This window comes from Paroedura picta, chromosome 7, assembly GCF_049243985.1.
Source record: "Paroedura picta isolate Pp20150507F chromosome 7, Ppicta_v3.0, whole genome shotgun sequence".
In the NCBI taxonomy this organism is placed as follows: Eukaryota; Metazoa; Chordata; class Lepidosauria; order Squamata; family Gekkonidae; genus Paroedura; species Paroedura picta.
In genome coordinates, this window is record NC_135375.1 from 3,284,562 (window position 1) to 3,301,227 (window position 16,666).

General features: G+C 54.9%; 2 protein-coding genes across 12 annotated transcripts in view; one reads left to right on the forward strand and one right to left on the reverse strand.

Moving 5' to 3' along the window:
• Window positions 1–6,525, forward strand: part of UBE2R2 (ubiquitin conjugating enzyme E2 R2) — a 64,550-nt gene extending 58,025 nt beyond the window's left edge. For both annotated transcript variants that reach the window (XM_077346542.1, XM_077346543.1), the window contains exons 3-5: window positions 1,139–1,236; window positions 2,097–2,231; window positions 3,353–6,525. In XM_077346542.1, the coding sequence (XP_077202657.1) occupies window positions 1,139–1,236; window positions 2,097–2,231; window positions 3,353–3,578 (459 nt within the window). In that variant the 3' untranslated portion in view covers window positions 3,579–6,525. The remainder of the gene's footprint in view (window positions 1–1,138; window positions 1,237–2,096; window positions 2,232–3,352) is intronic.
• Window positions 6,526–10,912: 4,387 nt separating this feature from the next.
• The window catches only part of UBAP2 (ubiquitin associated protein 2), a 98,991-nt gene continuing 93,237 nt past the window's right edge, over window positions 10,913–16,666 (reverse strand). For all 10 annotated transcript variants that reach the window (XM_077346548.1, XM_077346550.1, XM_077346549.1 and 7 more), the window contains 4 exons: window positions 15,797–15,904; window positions 14,039–14,106; window positions 13,468–13,659; window positions 10,913–11,095 (listed from right to left, as the gene is read on the reverse strand). In XM_077346548.1, coding sequence (XP_077202663.1) covers window positions 11,000–11,095; window positions 13,468–13,659; window positions 14,039–14,106; window positions 15,797–15,904 — 464 coding nt within the window. In that variant the 3' untranslated portion in view covers window positions 10,913–10,999. The remainder of the gene's footprint in view (window positions 11,096–13,467; window positions 13,660–14,038; window positions 14,107–15,796; window positions 15,905–16,666) is intronic.

Below are 16,666 nucleotides of genomic sequence, written 5' to 3' on the forward strand. Positions count from 1 at the left end.
AGAGAGCCCGAATGGCAGTTTCCCCTTTTTTTCCTGCACCCTCTGGCTCCCCCTGCTGGGGATTGGGTGGCACCTCAATGCTCCTCCAACCCTCCCCTCCTCCTCCTCCCCACCCCCGGTATGTACGAAGGCTGAGCATGAGCCCCTCCAGACGAAGGCCAGAGGTCTGGGAATGGGCGAGGAGGGCTTGGGTGGACACCTTGGGTCTTTCTCCCCCAGCCCCTCCAGTGCTCAGGCATGTTCAGTACTACTGGACACAGAAGGATTAAAGGGTGGAATTCACTGCCAGAGGATGTTGTGGTGGCCACAGGAATCAACAGCTTTCATGGAGGATAGGCCACCAGGAAGACTGGAGGGAACCTCCATGTTCAGAGGCACTAATCCTCTGAATCCCAGTGCCAGGAAGTGATATCAGGGGAGGGCCTCGGCCTCTCTGCCCTGTGGCTGGCCCTGCAGAGGAACTAGCTGGCCCCTGGGTGAGACGGGAGTCTGGACTTGATGGACCTTCCCTGGCCTGACCCAGCAGGGCTCTTCTGAGGGTCTTCTCAGGGGAACGCCTTGGCTTCTACACCCTGTTGTCTGTTCTACAGAATTGGTTGACCACTGTGTGAGACAGGATGCTGGACTAGGTGGGCCACTGCTCTGTTCCAGCAGGGCTCCCCACGGTGCTGATAAAGCTGTTCTGACCAAGCAGTAATCTCAGGGCTCTCTCAGCCTCACCCACCTCACAGGGTGTCTGTTGTGGGGAGAGGAAAGGGAAGGCAATTAGAAGCCTCTTTGAGACTCCTTCGGGTAGAGAAAAGCAGCATATAAGAACCAACTCTTCTAGATTGACCCCTGACCTGATCCAGCAAGGCTCTCCTTTGTGTAGAAAAGTTTTGAAGGGTCTCAAAGAGACCCTCCCCTCCAAATCGTGTTGTACTCTAAGGTTCAACTGGACCGAAATCTGACATAGTGAAGAACATGATAGGGGGTGGGGGTGGGGGGTGGGAAGGAGGCTGTGGGTGGGTGGGTAGCAGCACCCTTCCAAATATCCCAGAGTCACTCAGATCTCCCGATGTTGTGCTGGGTAACACGAGTGTGTGTTTCTACCGAGCTGGATCCCCCGTCCCCCATCCTGATTTTCTTTTCTCTGCAGAATGGAGATGTATGTATTTCAATCCTTCACCCACCTGTAGATGACCCTCAAAGTGGAGAGCTGCCATCTGAAAGGTGGAACCCAACCCAGAATGTCAGGTAAGACTATAGTCAAGGCCTCTGTGCCAGGTTGTGCCCGGGTTCCACGGGGGCCTCTCTGCTCTCCGCCTGAGTCCACCGTTCCTCTGTCCTGCGGGTGGAAAGGCAGCACAATTGGGCTTCCAGGTTTAAATATTTGTGCACTTCCTTCCCCAGCAGGAATTGCAAAAGCACCTGACGTTGTTCTCCTGTCCGGGTCCGTCTTTGCTCTTGAGCCGGGGCTGGAAGTGGACTCAGAGCTGCAGGGTGGTGAACATTAAAGCAGTTGAAGAATTTTAAATACATTTACAATTGTAAAATAATTCAGTAAAGCACAGAAAGACCAACAGGGGGGAATACCAAAATACTTCCTTCCCCTGCTGGTGAAAGACACCGATAGAGACAGACAGACAAATCTCCCTGGAGACTGGGGATTCCAAAGTTTTGGTGTCACAACAGAGCGAGCCGTGTGGTAGCACACCTGTGCACACCTGCAACTTCTGCCTCTAGGAAAATACTGCAGTCACCTAGTATTTAGTTAGCATTCAGGTGGGAGACTGCCAAGGAAGTCCAGCATCAGTAGAGACAGGCCTTGGCAAACCACTTCTCTTTGTCTCTTGCCTTGAACACGCCTTGAGGGGTTGCTGTAATCGGCATCCCTGTTCACTGCCAAACCTGAGCACGAGGAGGTGTAAAAGTGGCTTTGGAGGGAGGAGTGACCAATGACCTGCCATCATCCATGGTGGGAAGGTCTATCACTCCCTCCTGCAAGTCCCTTCCGCCCCAGCTTGTATTCCACCCCTCAACCAGCCGCTTACCCTGCAGCCACCACAGTCCTGATTCTGTTCTCCTCCTCATCTTCCTTCCCTCTCCCCTGCCAGGACTATTCTACTGAGTGTAATCTCCTTGCTTAATGAACCCAACACCTTTTCTCCGGCGAACGTGGATGCTTCAGTCATGTTCAGGAAATGGAGGGACAGCAAAGGGAAAGACAAAGAATACGCTGAGATCATTCGGTGAGTACCAGAGGAGCTCGATGGGCTTTTACTCTGCCTGGGGCAGTCGGTCGGAGGTGGCTTGCAAGCCAAGCTCTTGCCCTACGCTGGGTTCAAGCTCTATAGCAGGAGTGGCCAAACTGTGGCTCTCCAGATGTCCATGGACTACAATTCCCACGAGCCCCTGCCAGCAGCTGGCAGGGGCTTGTGGGAATTGTAGTCCATGGACATCTGGAGAACCACAGTTTGGCCACTCCTGCTCTATAGGCAAGGCAGGGAGGGACAAGCTGTTGATGGTGCTAGGCTGCACATAGAAGAAAGTAAAGACAGAAATAAGTGAGAGAACACTAGGAGATAGAACTCCCCAGCAGAAGCCATAAGGGTGGAAATTCCAGTCCCTAAAAGTGTGTGAGGGGAGTTTTATCACCCACCTGCACAGGCCCTTAAGGCTGATCTTGAGACAGAGGAAGAACTAAGGGACCTGACTGAAGCAGATAATGTGATTGTACTGGGTGACTTCAACTACCCTCACATGGGCTGGGCAAACGTGTGCTCAAGTCAGGTTGTAGAAACGAGATTTTTAGGTATCCTCAATGACCGGCCACCGGAACAGCTGGTCACAGAACCAACCACACCCTGTGTATCCCTGCACAGAATATACTCGGTGAACAAAAGTTACAGAGCAACCCTGCTTTTCAAAAGAGGGAGCTGTAACCCAATATTAGAAAGGAAGCTGAAAGAGGAACACAGAGGAGTCAGATCTCTTGAGATCCCACACAAATGGAAGCTCAGATTGCATTCCACGGGTGAGGAAGGACACTGACAGGGCTAAAAGAAGCCCTGCATGGTTAACAATGCATGTCAAAGAAGCCGTAAAAAGGAAAGGGGCTTCTTTTGAAAAAGCGGCAGGTCCGTCCGTCCGTGTGAACAGAACAGGTCTTGTTTATCTGCTCCGGGTGGTGCTAGCTGCCCTGAGACAGGCCCCCAGAGGAGCTGCAGAGTCACGTCAGTGGGGGCCCCTTTCTGTGCAGTTGCTCTCTCTACCAAGATGCTTGCCTCCCAGCAGCCTGCATCTATTGCCGTGTGAAAACTGTGCCCCCCCCCTCTTACTCCCTCTCTCCCTCCCTCCCTCCCCCCTGCAGGAAACAAGTCCAGGCAACCAAGGCAGAGGCGGAGAAGGACGGTGTGAAGGTCCCCACCACGCTGGCGGAGTATTGCATCAAAACAAAAGTGCCTTCCAGTGACAACAGCTCGGATTTGCTCTACGACGACTTGTACGACGACGACATTGACGACGAAGACGAGGAGGAGGAGGAGGAAGACGCCGATTGCTACGACGAGGACGATTCCGGCAACGAGGAGTCGTGACTTTCCCCCTCCGGCCCCTGTACTGCCCCACCGGTTTGGCCAGAGGGGAGCAGCATTAACCGAGTGACAGTTCAGCAAAAAAAAATATATATATACATGGGGGGGGGGGATACCAACGAAACCTGCGTCTCCTGCTTTTCTCCTGTTTTATGGATCTCGGTCTTTTCTTTCTCCTTCCTGCCCCCTTCCTGCCCCTGCCCTGAGTGGACCTTCTAGCGAGAGAGCGTCCCACCAAATCCTTGCATCTTCTCCCCTCCCGCCACTGCGTTCTGGTTTTCTTTTCCTTTTTTTTTTCTCTGAAAGAAAGATGCTTCAACCACCTACCCCCCCCCCAGTTCCCCCCCCCACTCCCCCTCTCTTTCAGGAGCATTCACGACCCATCCAGGTTTGCTCTGTGTTTAGGTTCTTGAATTAAACACAGTCTTGCATCAAGATGTTTAAATGTATTGAACGCCGGAGGCTGTCGGGAAGGGAGGGGGGGGGTTGTTCCCCGCGAGTCACGCTTGAAGCGGGTGAGGAACAGAAGAGGCCCAGCAGCCACGCCCATGCCCGGGTCCAGCTGCTCTGTTGGCAGAGCCAGCCTGCACACTTGCGGTGGTGGTGGTGTCTCTCTCTCTCTCTCTGTGTCTCTCTCTGGCTCTCTCTCTCTGTCTCTCTCTCTTCTGTTGGTGTTGGGAAGAGTGCGGAAGCTCAAAGTGTGTTGGACTTGACAAGGCCTGGTGCTGAAAGGTCCAGTATTCCATTTCAGTTCTGCTAAGTGGGGAAATGGGCCATGGGGGTGACCTTTGGTTCTTCCGTTCCCAAGGAGTGGGTGAGTGTGGATGGGTGGGTGGGTGAGAGGGAGGGAGGGAGGGGGGGTTGGCTTCCTCGTGATGGGAGCCGTGCAACTAATCCTCGCCCCACTGCCTTCTGATTCCACTGAGCCCTGAGGAGGGGAAGGAGCAGGCCTGCCTTGGTGGTGGCGTGGGGAGTGACTTTGGCCCCCTCTTGCCCCCTCGGTTGCAAAGAGCAAAGGCCAGGAGCCTCTGAATCCTGGGCAGGCGTACCTCTGGCCCTTTGAGGGTAGCGGGGGGGGGGGAGCATCGGTTGTGCTCTTGTGCGGCAGCCTGTGCTCTGTGCCCAGCTGGGGCAGAACTGGTCCCTCAAGCTTTGGGGAGGGCAGGCCAGCGGGGGAAGGCGCAGGCAGAGAGCCTCGCAGCTGCTCTGTGGAAGCCGTCTTGGATAGGACAGGCAGACTTTAGGACCAGCCGCCAGGGCTCGAAAGACCCTGAAGTAGAATTCCCGAGGGGAAAGCAAGTGGAGAAGACCCTCCCCCCCCCACCCTCACTTTGCACCCCTGTGGCGTATTTATGTTCACGTCTGGCCCTGCTGGGGTGGGGTGGAGGAGAGGCAGAGCAGGGGGACAGTCCTCTTCCCCGGGGCCTCCTCAAAAGCAGGGTCCCACATGCCCATCATGGATGGCTTTTGAGGACCGCTGAAACCTGAGGCTGCTGCTGCTGCCGCCCCACGGAGTGCCACAGCCCCCCTCCCCCCTGTCGCTCCTGGAAAAGGCAGGGAAAGACTGACTCGCTGTGAGCCCCAGACTCCGCTCCCCTCCAGCCACGACGGCTGCTTTGACTCTGGTTTGCGTGGAGCAGGGGTAGTCAAACTGCGGCCCTCCAGATGTCCATGGACTACAATTCCCAGAAGGCTCCTGGGAATTGTAGTCCATGGACATCTGGAGGGCCGCAGTTTGACTACCCCTGGCGTGGAGCGTTCGCTGGTGTCAAAAATGCTGTTGACCGTCCCTGACCAGGGAGAGGGTTGCTGGTTGCAGCCCAGGCACGCTGGAGCCCCCCCGGCAAGGCGAAGGCAGAATGGTCAATCTCCCCCCACACACACACACCCAGAGGGGCCGGGAGCCTGGCGGTGGTCCTCCAGGCCTAGCACAGACAGGTTGCCCAAAGTCCCTGCTCGGGGCTCTCCTTGCAGCAGCGTCCCTTGGGAACCTGTGGCCTGCGCTTGTGTTCTGGGGCAGCCCTAGCTGCTTACGACTCCATGGGGCAGGGGTGGGAGGGGAGGGGAGGGGAGGGCAGCCAAGTTGCCAGGGGTTGCAAGAACAAGGCCAGCATCGTATCTTGCATAAGGACCGCAATGTGTCACGGAGGGGGGGGGGAGCAGGCCAGCCTTTGCGGGGACCTCTTTCTGGGCAGGCCTTCCGGGGGGGCCCCAAGATGAGGATGCTGGTCTGCCAGCCGTTTCTCCCTTGTACTTTGACCGTGTTCACTGTACGCGCTCCAGTGACTTGTATTCTCGAGCTTGGTGGTGTGAGATGCGTCGTTATGCCTCCGTTGTCCCTTCACCAGAACTTTTATTTTTTTTGTGTGTGGGGGGGGACCGGCGTCCCCAACAGTTTCGTGCTCCCCACCTGGCCAGGCTGACCTGTGCTCTCCCCCCACCCCCCACCCCCTGCATTACGCTTTCGTTGCTTGTCAACTTGCTGGTTTCCCCGTTCTCGAGATGCAGCTGAGATGCAGCCATCCAGCTATTTCAGAGATTATGAGGACAAAATAAAATGTTTACTGGAGCCGCGCCATAGCCTGGTTCTGTCGGAATCTCCCCCTGCCCGATCCCGGATAATTTGTGTTTACTTTTTCTGACTAAAGAAAGCTTAGATGCAGCTCTCATCCGCTCTGAAGCCAGCAGGGAGCACTCAAATTCTATTGGGATTTTCTTTTCTTTTTTTTCTGAGCTGAAATCCTGGATGTGTCTCAGTTTTCCTTTCCCCCCCCCCCTTTGGTTGGATACAATTTATCAGACCAGATTAACTGTGTGTGTGGGTTTCTTTTTATTTTGTTTGTTTGTTTGTGTTGTCTCCCTTCCCCTTTGATAATTTAGTTTTGGGTTTTTTTTTTCCTGCACATCTGTCTACTAATAAAATGTGAAATAAAGGACACCTGGATTGGTAGTTGCCTTCTCAAAACCTGCCTTGGTTTGCACCAGAGTCTAGAAGGCATTCAGAGCATTTTTCTGACTCCCGGATGCTGCTCCCTGTGGCCCCCTTGTCTATGCATGGAAACCACCAGCTAGCGAGTGGAGCCTTACACCTGGAGTAATTGTAGCAAAAAAACCCTCCCCAGTGCCTCCTGCATCTCACCAGCTGTCCTGTTACTTTCAGAGGGTTTGCAGTGGGAGAGCTTTAGAGACCAGCAATATTTAGGGGCAGTGAATCAAAGCTTCCATCCAGCTAATCCTTCTAGGTAGCTTGAATATATACATATACCAGGAGGAAAACTCTTTTTAAAACGGGCCAAAGAAAGGCAGGGGGGGGAAGGGCCCCCGCTGACCAGGGCGGACCCGACAGTGAGGCGGGCTGCCTGGGCCAGCACAGCAGAATGCAGCCTGACCCCCCCCCCCCGAAGAGCTCTCTAGGTGGTCAGGAGGTCGGGGAGCCCAGTGCAGGGGTCACAGAGAGCACCCAGACATCTGTCCCCAGCTTACCTCTTGCTGGCTCTTCCTCACGCCAGCTGTCCGAAAGTGGCGTGGAGAAGGACAATGGCAACGGGGGCGGGAAGAGCCTCTGATTGACCCTTAGTGGGGAAGTGCCATCACCCCATTGAGGGTATGTCCCCCGGTGAGGGCCAATCAGAGGCCCAGCACGTCGTTGGAAGGATCCGCCGCTTTTTATGAGGTATGATGACGATGATACTCAAGGCAGCTGACACGGGTAGAGCAGAGGTGGGACATAACCCAGGACCCATCAAATGATGCAGAACCTCACACCTTGCTTCTGTGACCAGATCTGGCCTCGAGTTGACTTCATATGAACATAAGAAAAGTCCTGCTGGATCAGGCCCTTGGGCCCCCTGGCACAACAGAAGTCCCTGCTTGGATGAGGGAGAGGAGTTCTCCAACCATCCATGTCAAGGTTTTCCATCTGTTCGGATTACTTTTAGCGGGAATGGGTTACGTGTTGCTACCAAGTCAACCGTAGCTTCCGAGTATCATGGAGCTATTCTAACTAGGGGTTTGGACTGTGTCAGCTCTTGGCCACAAGCGAGAAGCAGCATCCCTACCATTACGGTCCTTGGGCGACCACACCGGGATTGTTGGCAGCTGAATCACTCAGGGGTGACCAAACTGTGGCTCTCCAGATGTCCATGGACTACAATTCCCATGAGCCTCTGGCTCATGGGAATTGTAGTCCATGGACATCTGGAGAGCCACAGTTTGGCCACCCCTGTAATATGCAAAGGATTAATCCTCTATTGTTTAGGCTTGGAAATGTTCCTCAGGCCATCTATGTCATCTTTGTCCTTAGCCTGTCTGAGACCCTCAGCAGGAAGTGCTTGGAATCACTTAAGTCCATCCATTTAAGGAAAAACGATTTGCCTCTTTCTTCTAAACAGCTGGTCATGGTTTTATAAAATCCTGCACCAAGCTGGGATACGGAAGGAGGACCCTGCTTTTGCATCTAGACGTGAGAGCCAACCAGAGAGAGGGAGCAAACACTCCCAACGGCTGGATGGGGAGTTCCACAGGTCCTACTTGCTGCCAACCCCCCTTCCCCCCCAAAAAAAGTGAGAGGAGCCTCAGATGGCAAAGGTTGAAATGGGCCCTCCTCACCCCTCTAGGCCCGTCATTGGCCACTTCGGGAGAGGAGGGGTCAACCTACCCACATAAGGGTAGATTTTTTTTAATTTTTCTTTCCTCTTTGCTTGAAGCTGGGAATGGCAGGCACAGGGTGGGAGGGCTTCTCCCCAGCTGCCATTCTGACCCCCCCCTCCCTCCCACGCCAGGGTACCCCTGAGGGGCCTTCATGGTGCTGTGGCTGGGAAACCCTGCTCTAGATTGTGGGAAGCAGAACCAGCTGCATAAACAGGACCATAATTCTTGCACGTTGGCCTACTCATGGCCAAACATAATCCTGGAAGATGGCAGGCTCGGCCTTCCACTGACCTGTCCCGGACAGCCCCAGGCGAGCACAGAAGAGCCCAGTCCCAACAGGGCCGGCCCTGGCTAGTATTTGGATGGGGAACTGTGAAGGAAGCCAAGGTTCACTGCGCAGAAGAGGCAGGAAACACCAAGCCACCTCTGAAAGGTTCTTTCCTCGAGAACTCCGTTGAGTCACTGTAAGTCCGCAATCACGCCACAGTTTAAGAAGGACCGTTCACACCCAGCCCGCCTCTCCGGGTTCCTCCGGGCCTTTCAAAGCACCTCTGAGGATGGCTCCTTCGCAGGGAGGGGGTCAGGAAGGTTGCAAGGACCCATAAGGCAGCAGCTCAATGGTCGGTCAGCTCCTGACAGCCAGCTCAGTGTAGGGGTCAGGAGCAGCGGCTTCTAGTCTGGAGAGCCGGGTTTGATTCCCCACCATCCTCCACATGCATCTAGCTGGGTGATCTTGGGTTACTCACAGTCCTGTTAGAAGCTGGTCTCCCAGAACAGTCTCTCTCAGAGCTCTCTCAGGCCCACCTTCCTCACACGGTTGCGGGGAAAGGAAGGAGAGCATAAGCCACTTTGGGTCGCCTTCAGGGAGTGAAAAGTCGGCTATAAATACCAGATATTCCTCTCCATGGCATGCAGAGTCCCAAGTTCAATTCTGGGCACCTCCAGCTAAAATGAGACCTCGGAAAGCCGCTGCCAATCTGGGTGCCCGACGCCAGCCTGGACAAGCCAAGGATCTGGCTTCATTTAAGTCAGCTTCAGGTGCTCCCTTTGTGGAGCCGTGCTGATAGAGGAGAGTCCCGCGAGGTCTAGGAATTCGGGTGCTGGTGCAGGCGAAAGAGTCAAAGAGTGAGGAGCCTCCATTCAGCTTCCCCACCCAATTCCCATCCGGCCCCCAATTCCCATCCGGAGGAGGACAATGCTCAAAACCCCAACCCTGAATGGGAGCGTGAGGCATTAGCCAGAAGGCCACCCTGCAGAAAGAGCCAGAACCTGCACGGGGGTGCCCCACACATCCAAGCCACCTGACACAGGATTGCAGGACAGTCTGTTCGTAGAGGACCTTCAAGCCCGACAGCAAGTGCTCACCTCTTGTGAGTATCCCAGTTGGTTGGTTGGTTGTTTTTTAATGCTCAGGGCTGCATAACGCTTTTGATAGGCTCAGGGTTGTGTCTGGTGAAGTCTGCACTGGAAAGAGGCCTCTGAAATATTCCTGGTGATGATGGAGGACGGGGCGCATGGGTGGCCGCTCCCCTCCCTTGCCACCTTCAGACCCTCCCCACCCCCTGCCAGGAGGAAGGCAGCAACCGCAGAAGGGGGGGGGAGCGGTGGAATCTGCTCAGAGTTCTGGCTCAGAGTTGGGGATCCCAAGCTGGGGAGGGGAGTGACAAGAGGGAACCTTCAGCGGCAGCAGCAGCAGCAGCATGTCTTGTAAATGTCTTGTAGGTTATGCAGAACGGCTGAAGGAGAAGCAATAAACCAGGTGAATTTGCAAGGTTTCTTTTTAAGGTTCCTGGTGCTCTTCGCAACAAGGCCGTGCCTGGAAAAAGGGGCTGGATAGGTTTGTTTTAAACAAAGCGACGTATAAAATTCAGAGGAGACCCCCACCACAGTTATTCTGGTGAGCCTACCCCCTGAGACCACCAGTAGATTTTCATCCCCTGCTTTTCTCCACCCCAAGGAGTCTCAGACCAGTCGACTGATGCCTTCCCTTCCTCTCCCTGCAACAAGCACCCTGTGAGGTCAGCGGAGGGCTAAGCATGTTCTGGACCAAGTTTCTCCCCAGAATATAGTCCACTGCTCTTGGCCACCCCACCACACAAAGCATCACCCTCCAAATGGTCCTTTGGCTATGCTGGTCTTCTCTGCCTGAAGGAGTCTCAAAGCAGCTTACAGTCGCCTTCCGTTTCCTCTCCCCACAACAGATACCCTGTGAGGAAGGTGAGGCTGAGAGAGCTCTGATATTACTGAAGAAGAAGAAGTTGGTTCTTATATGCCGCTTTTCTCTACCCAAAGGGAGTCTCAAAGCAGTTTCTAATCGCCTTCCCTTTCCTCTCCCCAAAACAGACACCCTTTGAGGTGGGTGAGGCTGAGAGAGCCCTGATATTCCTGCTCGGTCAGAACAGCACTATCAGGACTGTGTCCAGCCCAAGGTCTCCCAGCTGTCTGCATGACCACAGGGAATGTGAGAGGGGGACTTCCCCCAGAACAAAAATAAGCAGGCTTCCAACAACTGCAGAAACCACCATCTGGCTCTATTACATTTACAAATACATACATTAAATATATTACATACAACAGCAAATCATAGAGCAAGCAGGCAAGGAGTCTTGTCTTGCGCAAACCAGGAGGGGTGGCTGCTGTTCCCCCTCCCTCCGCCTGGGCTCCCAGGACCCCCACCCACCCACCCACCCTCTTTGCAGGGCATCTTCTGGCACGGTGGGGAGCCCATGGAGATGGGTGTCGGCTGCTACTCTCTCTCCTCTTCCCTTGCAGGGTTAGTTTGTCCAGTAGGGGGAAGCACCGTAGGCTGTTTTGGAGGCCTGAGGCTTCTGCTGCAGGGCACTCGGCTGACCCCGCTGGCCAGATCCGCCCTGGGAAGAGAAAACAGCCTTGGTCCAAAGCAGGTCGCAACTGGCCCAAGCATCGCTCACAACACAGAAGACACCCCGTGCACGCCGCTGCCGGCTCTGGGGGGCTCTATTCCAACCCCCCCCCAGCACATTCTGAGACACACCCCAGAGAATCTCCATGGGGCAAACCTGCATAATCTCTGGCATGAAGGGAAATTGTGGCTTTGTGAGAGAATGGGTGGCAGAAGGGCTCCTTGCAGGAGACAGAGAGCTCCTGCAGCCCTCAGTAAATGCTCCTCAGGAGGAGGAGGTGCACAACAGCAGGCCAGGTGCCTTCCAAAGAAATCTGGACACCACGCCTGCCCTCGAAGGGCCTCCAACGTTTCTTGGGGCACAGCACGGAAGCTACCACTCTGAGAACCAGGCTGCAAGCAGGCCCAGGTGACAGGCAGCTGCCCCAACCCGGGCGCAGTCATGGGACACCCAAAAGTTCAAGTCCAGCAGCCCCTTCAAGACCAACAAAGTTCTCTTCAAGGCATAAGCTTCCGTGTGCATGCCCACTTCGTCAGATACAACATGAAACTCTGTAGCTTCTGCAGATACAGCATGAAATCTTTTGGCCTGCTGGTCTCAAAGGTGTCCCTGGACTCAAACTTTGCTCTGTCGCTTCAGACGAATCTGAAGAAGGCAACACACGTCCCCCAAGACAAAAGGGAAGCACTCTGATGTAGCAGGCCTGATGTAGCAGGCCTGCCATGGCAGATCCCCTGTGGGGCTGCACAGAGGCCACGAAGATGCGCATCAGTTACTGTCTGGTGGGAGGGGTGGTCCCGCAGTTTTGGCTGCAGAACCCCACTAGGTCTCAAATGCAGCTTTTCCCCAGCTAAGGAAGCGGGACGCGTCTCCCCCTGTTTTGGGACTATCACAGCCTTGGGACTGAGGATCCATTTCCTTGTGCTGGAATCAAAATTCATGAATGAAGAAAGGCCCGGGACTCCCTGGGCTACCTGATGATGCTCAGGCCACGAGTCCAGGGGCCTCTCCCACGTTTCGTGCAGGAAAAGCTTTCAGGAGTCAGAGCCGTTTCCTCCTCCCCAAGGCTCCCCATAGAATGAATTCTGCTTGTCCCAAAACAACAGGCTGTCCCAGGGGACAGTAGGTGCTAGTGGGCTGAATTCCCAAACCCCAGGGAGATGGAAGCAGCAACAACTTCTTCTTTCAAGCCCTTTAAATGGTTTAGTTTTTCAAAGCAACAGGACTTTGGGAACAGTGGGAGGGGGGGAGGGGGGTTGCACAAGGGTTACCAACTCCAGCTTAGGAACTTGGTTGAGATTTGGGGGGAAAGCCCACAGAGGGGAGGGCTGGGGAAAATATTTCACTTGGAATCCATGGAATTCTATCGTCTGCCTTCAAAGTTGCTGTTTTCTGCAGAGAAAATTGACCTCAGCGGTCTGGGGACGAATTATAATTCCAGGACAGCTCCAGGCTCCACCTGAAGGCTGGCGACCCCAGTTAGCCTGGTCTAGTGGAAGAGGCCTGCCTGCACACATGGGGCAGTGGAGCTGTCGGAGCTCTGCCTGACTCCGCATTTCATCATTGTCTATCCCAGCGACAGGCACACTGTGTGGGGGTTTCTTCTCCCGCCAATCTGGGCTTTGGGGCCCATGGCTCTGAACAGATGGTGGTTTTCCAAACAGGGGTGTATGTGGGTGGGTGGGTGGGTGGGTGCGGGGGGAGGTGCCTGGCCCTAAAAGCCTCACTGTTAACAGAGCCTCTCTCACCCTGTCAGCACAGCAGGCAAGAGGCTGATAAGCATATGTCACAGCATGCCTCTGCCTTGATATTTCCTCACTGGGTGTCTCCGTTTATCAGGAGGTGCAGAAAAGAGACAGAGTCCAGGAGCACCTTGAAGATTTGCGCAATTTGTGGCAGGGGAGTCCATCCGCCCTTAAATCCTGGAGGGTGGACACAGACTGGCGTTCGAGCTCTCTGGAAAAGTGAGCAGTGACCCACAAGAGCTCACACCCTGCCACAAATTTTGTTTGCCTGGACTCTGGTTCCTTTCTCCTGATAAGCTGGGGGACCTCCTGATGGCCCCTGGGTTTTCGCCCTTGTGTGGCCCAGAGTGTTGGTCCGGATGGGCCACTGGCCTGACCCAACAGGGCTCCTCTGATGTTCTTGTGCAGCAGGGGGTGCAAAAGGCCCTGGGGACCCCCTGCCGGTCGGAGTATACGACACGGGCCTTGGCAGACTGATGGGGAGGCTTGGCACACTGTCAGCCAGTTTGGGGTGCAGAGTTCAAAGCCCGGCGTTTTTTGCCACCTGCTCCTGAAGGGGGGAGGGGGCTTGCGGAGGACGCCTGTGGCTCTCCCTCTCCCCTCTCGAGCACTCACCTGCCCGTCCTGCTGAAGGTGGTGGTGCAGCAGCTGGGATGGCGGCTGCTGGTGGGCAGGCAGGATGTGGAGGAAGGGGGCCGGGGCGTAGCCGGTGGCGGGGCCGGGGTTCAGGGGCCCCGTGGAGCCCAGGGCCGAGGGCAGGCTGAAGGGAGGCGGAGTGCCGGTGTGGAATCCCTGCTTGTCGAACGCCTGGCCGGAGGGAGGGAAAGCACAAACACTTCACACAGAGAAATGGGCACGTGGCCCTCACCTGCCAGTGCTCCAAAACGCGCCGCAGCTGGAAATGAGAGCTTGGGGTGAACGGGGTGGGCACAGTTCGGATCAGACCTCACATCACCTGAATTTTGTTCGGGAGCCAGGGGAACAAGCTCCCGGATGAGGATCCCCCAGAACACCTGGGCCACGGCAACCCGGGTGCCGTTCGGACAAGGGGGCAAGAGCCAGAGGTCTCCATGACTCTGTGGGTGGCGGCTGATCAGCAAAGGGCTTGGGGAGCCCCGATGTGCAGTGAAGAAAGCCAAGGCTCTGAGCACTGGGGGGGGGAGGCGGGGGCAAGAAGAGTCCTTACCTGAGCCTTGTTATAGACAGAGCCGCTGATATCAGGCACACCTGTGTTGCTTGAGGTCACAGAAACACCTGGGGAAAGGTGAGACGGGAAAAGATTCAGGAGACCCCCAAATCAACAATGGTTAAAGGGTAGACCCAGGTTCGAATCCTCACTTGGGCCTTGGAAGCTTGTTAAGCAAGTTACACCTTAGGCAAGCTGCACACTCTCTGCCTCACCTGCCTCGCAGGGTTGTTTTGCGTGTGCATCCATGTTGGTCTAAAGCAGGAGAACCAGCCCAGGGGCACCTTTAAGACTAAGGAAAGTTTGTCCCGGGTATAAGTTTTCATGTGCACGGCCTGTGTCTGAAGGAGGACACCCGTGTGTGTGCACAAAAGCGTAGGCCTTGAATAAAAGCTGGCTGGGCTAGTGCCCCTGGACTCAAGCTTCATTTCTCAGGGTTGTTGTGAGAATAAAGGGAGAGGAGGAGAATGGGAGCTATTCTGGGTCCCCCGTGGGGAGGTCTGAAGAAAGCAAATAAACCTCTCCGCTAGTTCCCCCCCTGGCCAAGACCAGGGGAGCCCCTTGAAAGAAACGGCACCCAAGTGGTCTCTCTGGGCACTCATGAGGAGAGCCAAATGGAGCCCCCATGGACAGAGACAGGATATCTTTCATTAGCAGATAGCAGAGACACACGTACCGGGGGGGGGGGGGGAGGTCTGAGGAAAGAGCTGCATTGTGGGAGGTCAAGCCAGCCTGAGACTGAGGGGGATCGTTCTCTCCCGCCAGCCGGGCATGAGGGCAGAAAACAGCAGGCCTTGCGGAAGGGAACAGCCTCCTCGTCAGGCCCACAGAAGCTGACATTTAGCCTCTCCCCATTTCCCCAGATTAGGAATCCCATTTGGAGACTGCATCAGGGGGGAGCCTTGTTGGTTGGGAGCCAGGAAACAAAGAGTGAGTCCAGGGCACCTTAAAGACCAACCAAGTACAATTCTGGAAACTCATGCGCTTGCACATTCTTCAGATGGATGCGCGTGAAAGTTTAGATCCAGAATTAAACTCTGTTGGTCTTTTAAAAAGTGTCCCTGGACTCCCTCTCTGTTTTTAGATCCAGGGTCCTATGGCCTGGTGTGTCTCCTTTGGCCCCTTGCTTAGCAACACACCTTGTTGCTTCCTTGCTCAGCTGCATGAAGTTCCTCTTGCAGTGCAAACAATGGCCTTCCCGTGCCTAGATGTGGTTTTTATAATGCACAAAATTGGGGACTTACTGTGCACAGGCTGCCCCACGTGAAAACTGGGCCCTTGTTTACCAGAGTGCAGAGAGCCTGTGGGGCAAACGCCCCCAAACAGAGGGCCCCCATCTTTCTAAGCTTGCAGGGACCTTTGGGATTCTGACGCAGGGTGCTGGGGGCAGCCACAAGAAGGTTACTGCGGCAGGAAGCCCAAGGAGCCATTTTTAACATTCCTTCAGGTAATGGAGTGGGAGAAAATAAACCCTCGCCTTAGCATGACTGCCACTGAAACAGCATCATGGTCATCTGCATCGCCAATCAGATATCCAATGGCCGATCGGAAGCCCTGCTTGGGGAAGAAGCCCCTTTCTCAAAACACTCTGCCCTGTATTTAAGGTGAACTGGAGCCAGCAGCTGGGAGAACGCTGGCCAGATCCAGCGCGGCTCCCCTGGTGTTCCTACCCCCCACCTGGGGCAGCCTGGAGATGCGGCCCTGAGGACCCTTCGGCCCTGGTGGGACAGAGCAGCTGCATCGTGCACGGACAGTTACCTTTCCCGGGTCCGCTGCCAGAGGATTTGCCTTGTGCTTGCGATGACCCAGCGTAGCCTCCTTTGCTGTAGTCCCCGGCGGCTGTCCCCTGCGACAGGTCATCGTAGCCTAGGAGGAGAAAGAGCAGTTGGGTTGCCCACAGAGCCGTACTCTTGTCTTCTGCACACCTCCGCATGTCCCTTGCCTGGCTGCCAGGACAGCATGGCATCTCCCGGCTATACTCCAGACACGCCACAGGATAAACAATAAATCAATAACAAATGTTTCAGAGGAGAGAGAAGCTAGTCTACAGCAGAACTGCAGAAAAGAGCAAGAGTCCACCTGCACCTTAAAGCAGGGGGAGTCAACCTGTGGTCCTCCAGATGTCCATGGACTACAATCCCCATGAGCCCCTGCCAGCGAACGCTGGCAGGGGCTCATGGGGATTGTAGTCCTTGGACATCTGGAGGATCAGAGGTTGACTACCCCTGCATTAAAGGCTAAAAAATTTATGGTTGGCTTTCACAAGTCACTGCTCACTTCTTCAGATGTGGCAAGAAAGTGAGTCCATCTGCCCTGGAGAGTGGGGTGGTTTCAGATGCAGGCGTGATTGAATTAGGTGTGACATGCAGTAGGTATGGAGAAATCTGCTTTGGTAAAGAGACAGGAAACCTACGTCTTGATTCAGTCCAGGAGGGTATAGAACAGTTAGATCTGAGTCCGGTAGCACCTCAATTTCAGGGTGACGGCTTCTGAGAGGTAAATATCTCTTTGTCAGACCCAGAACAACAGAAGCAGAGATCTGAGTCATTGCCTCTGATCTATCCAATCGAAGTATTTGGACAAGGGGGTCAACTCATAGAAAACTACCCCGATCACCACATCTATTCT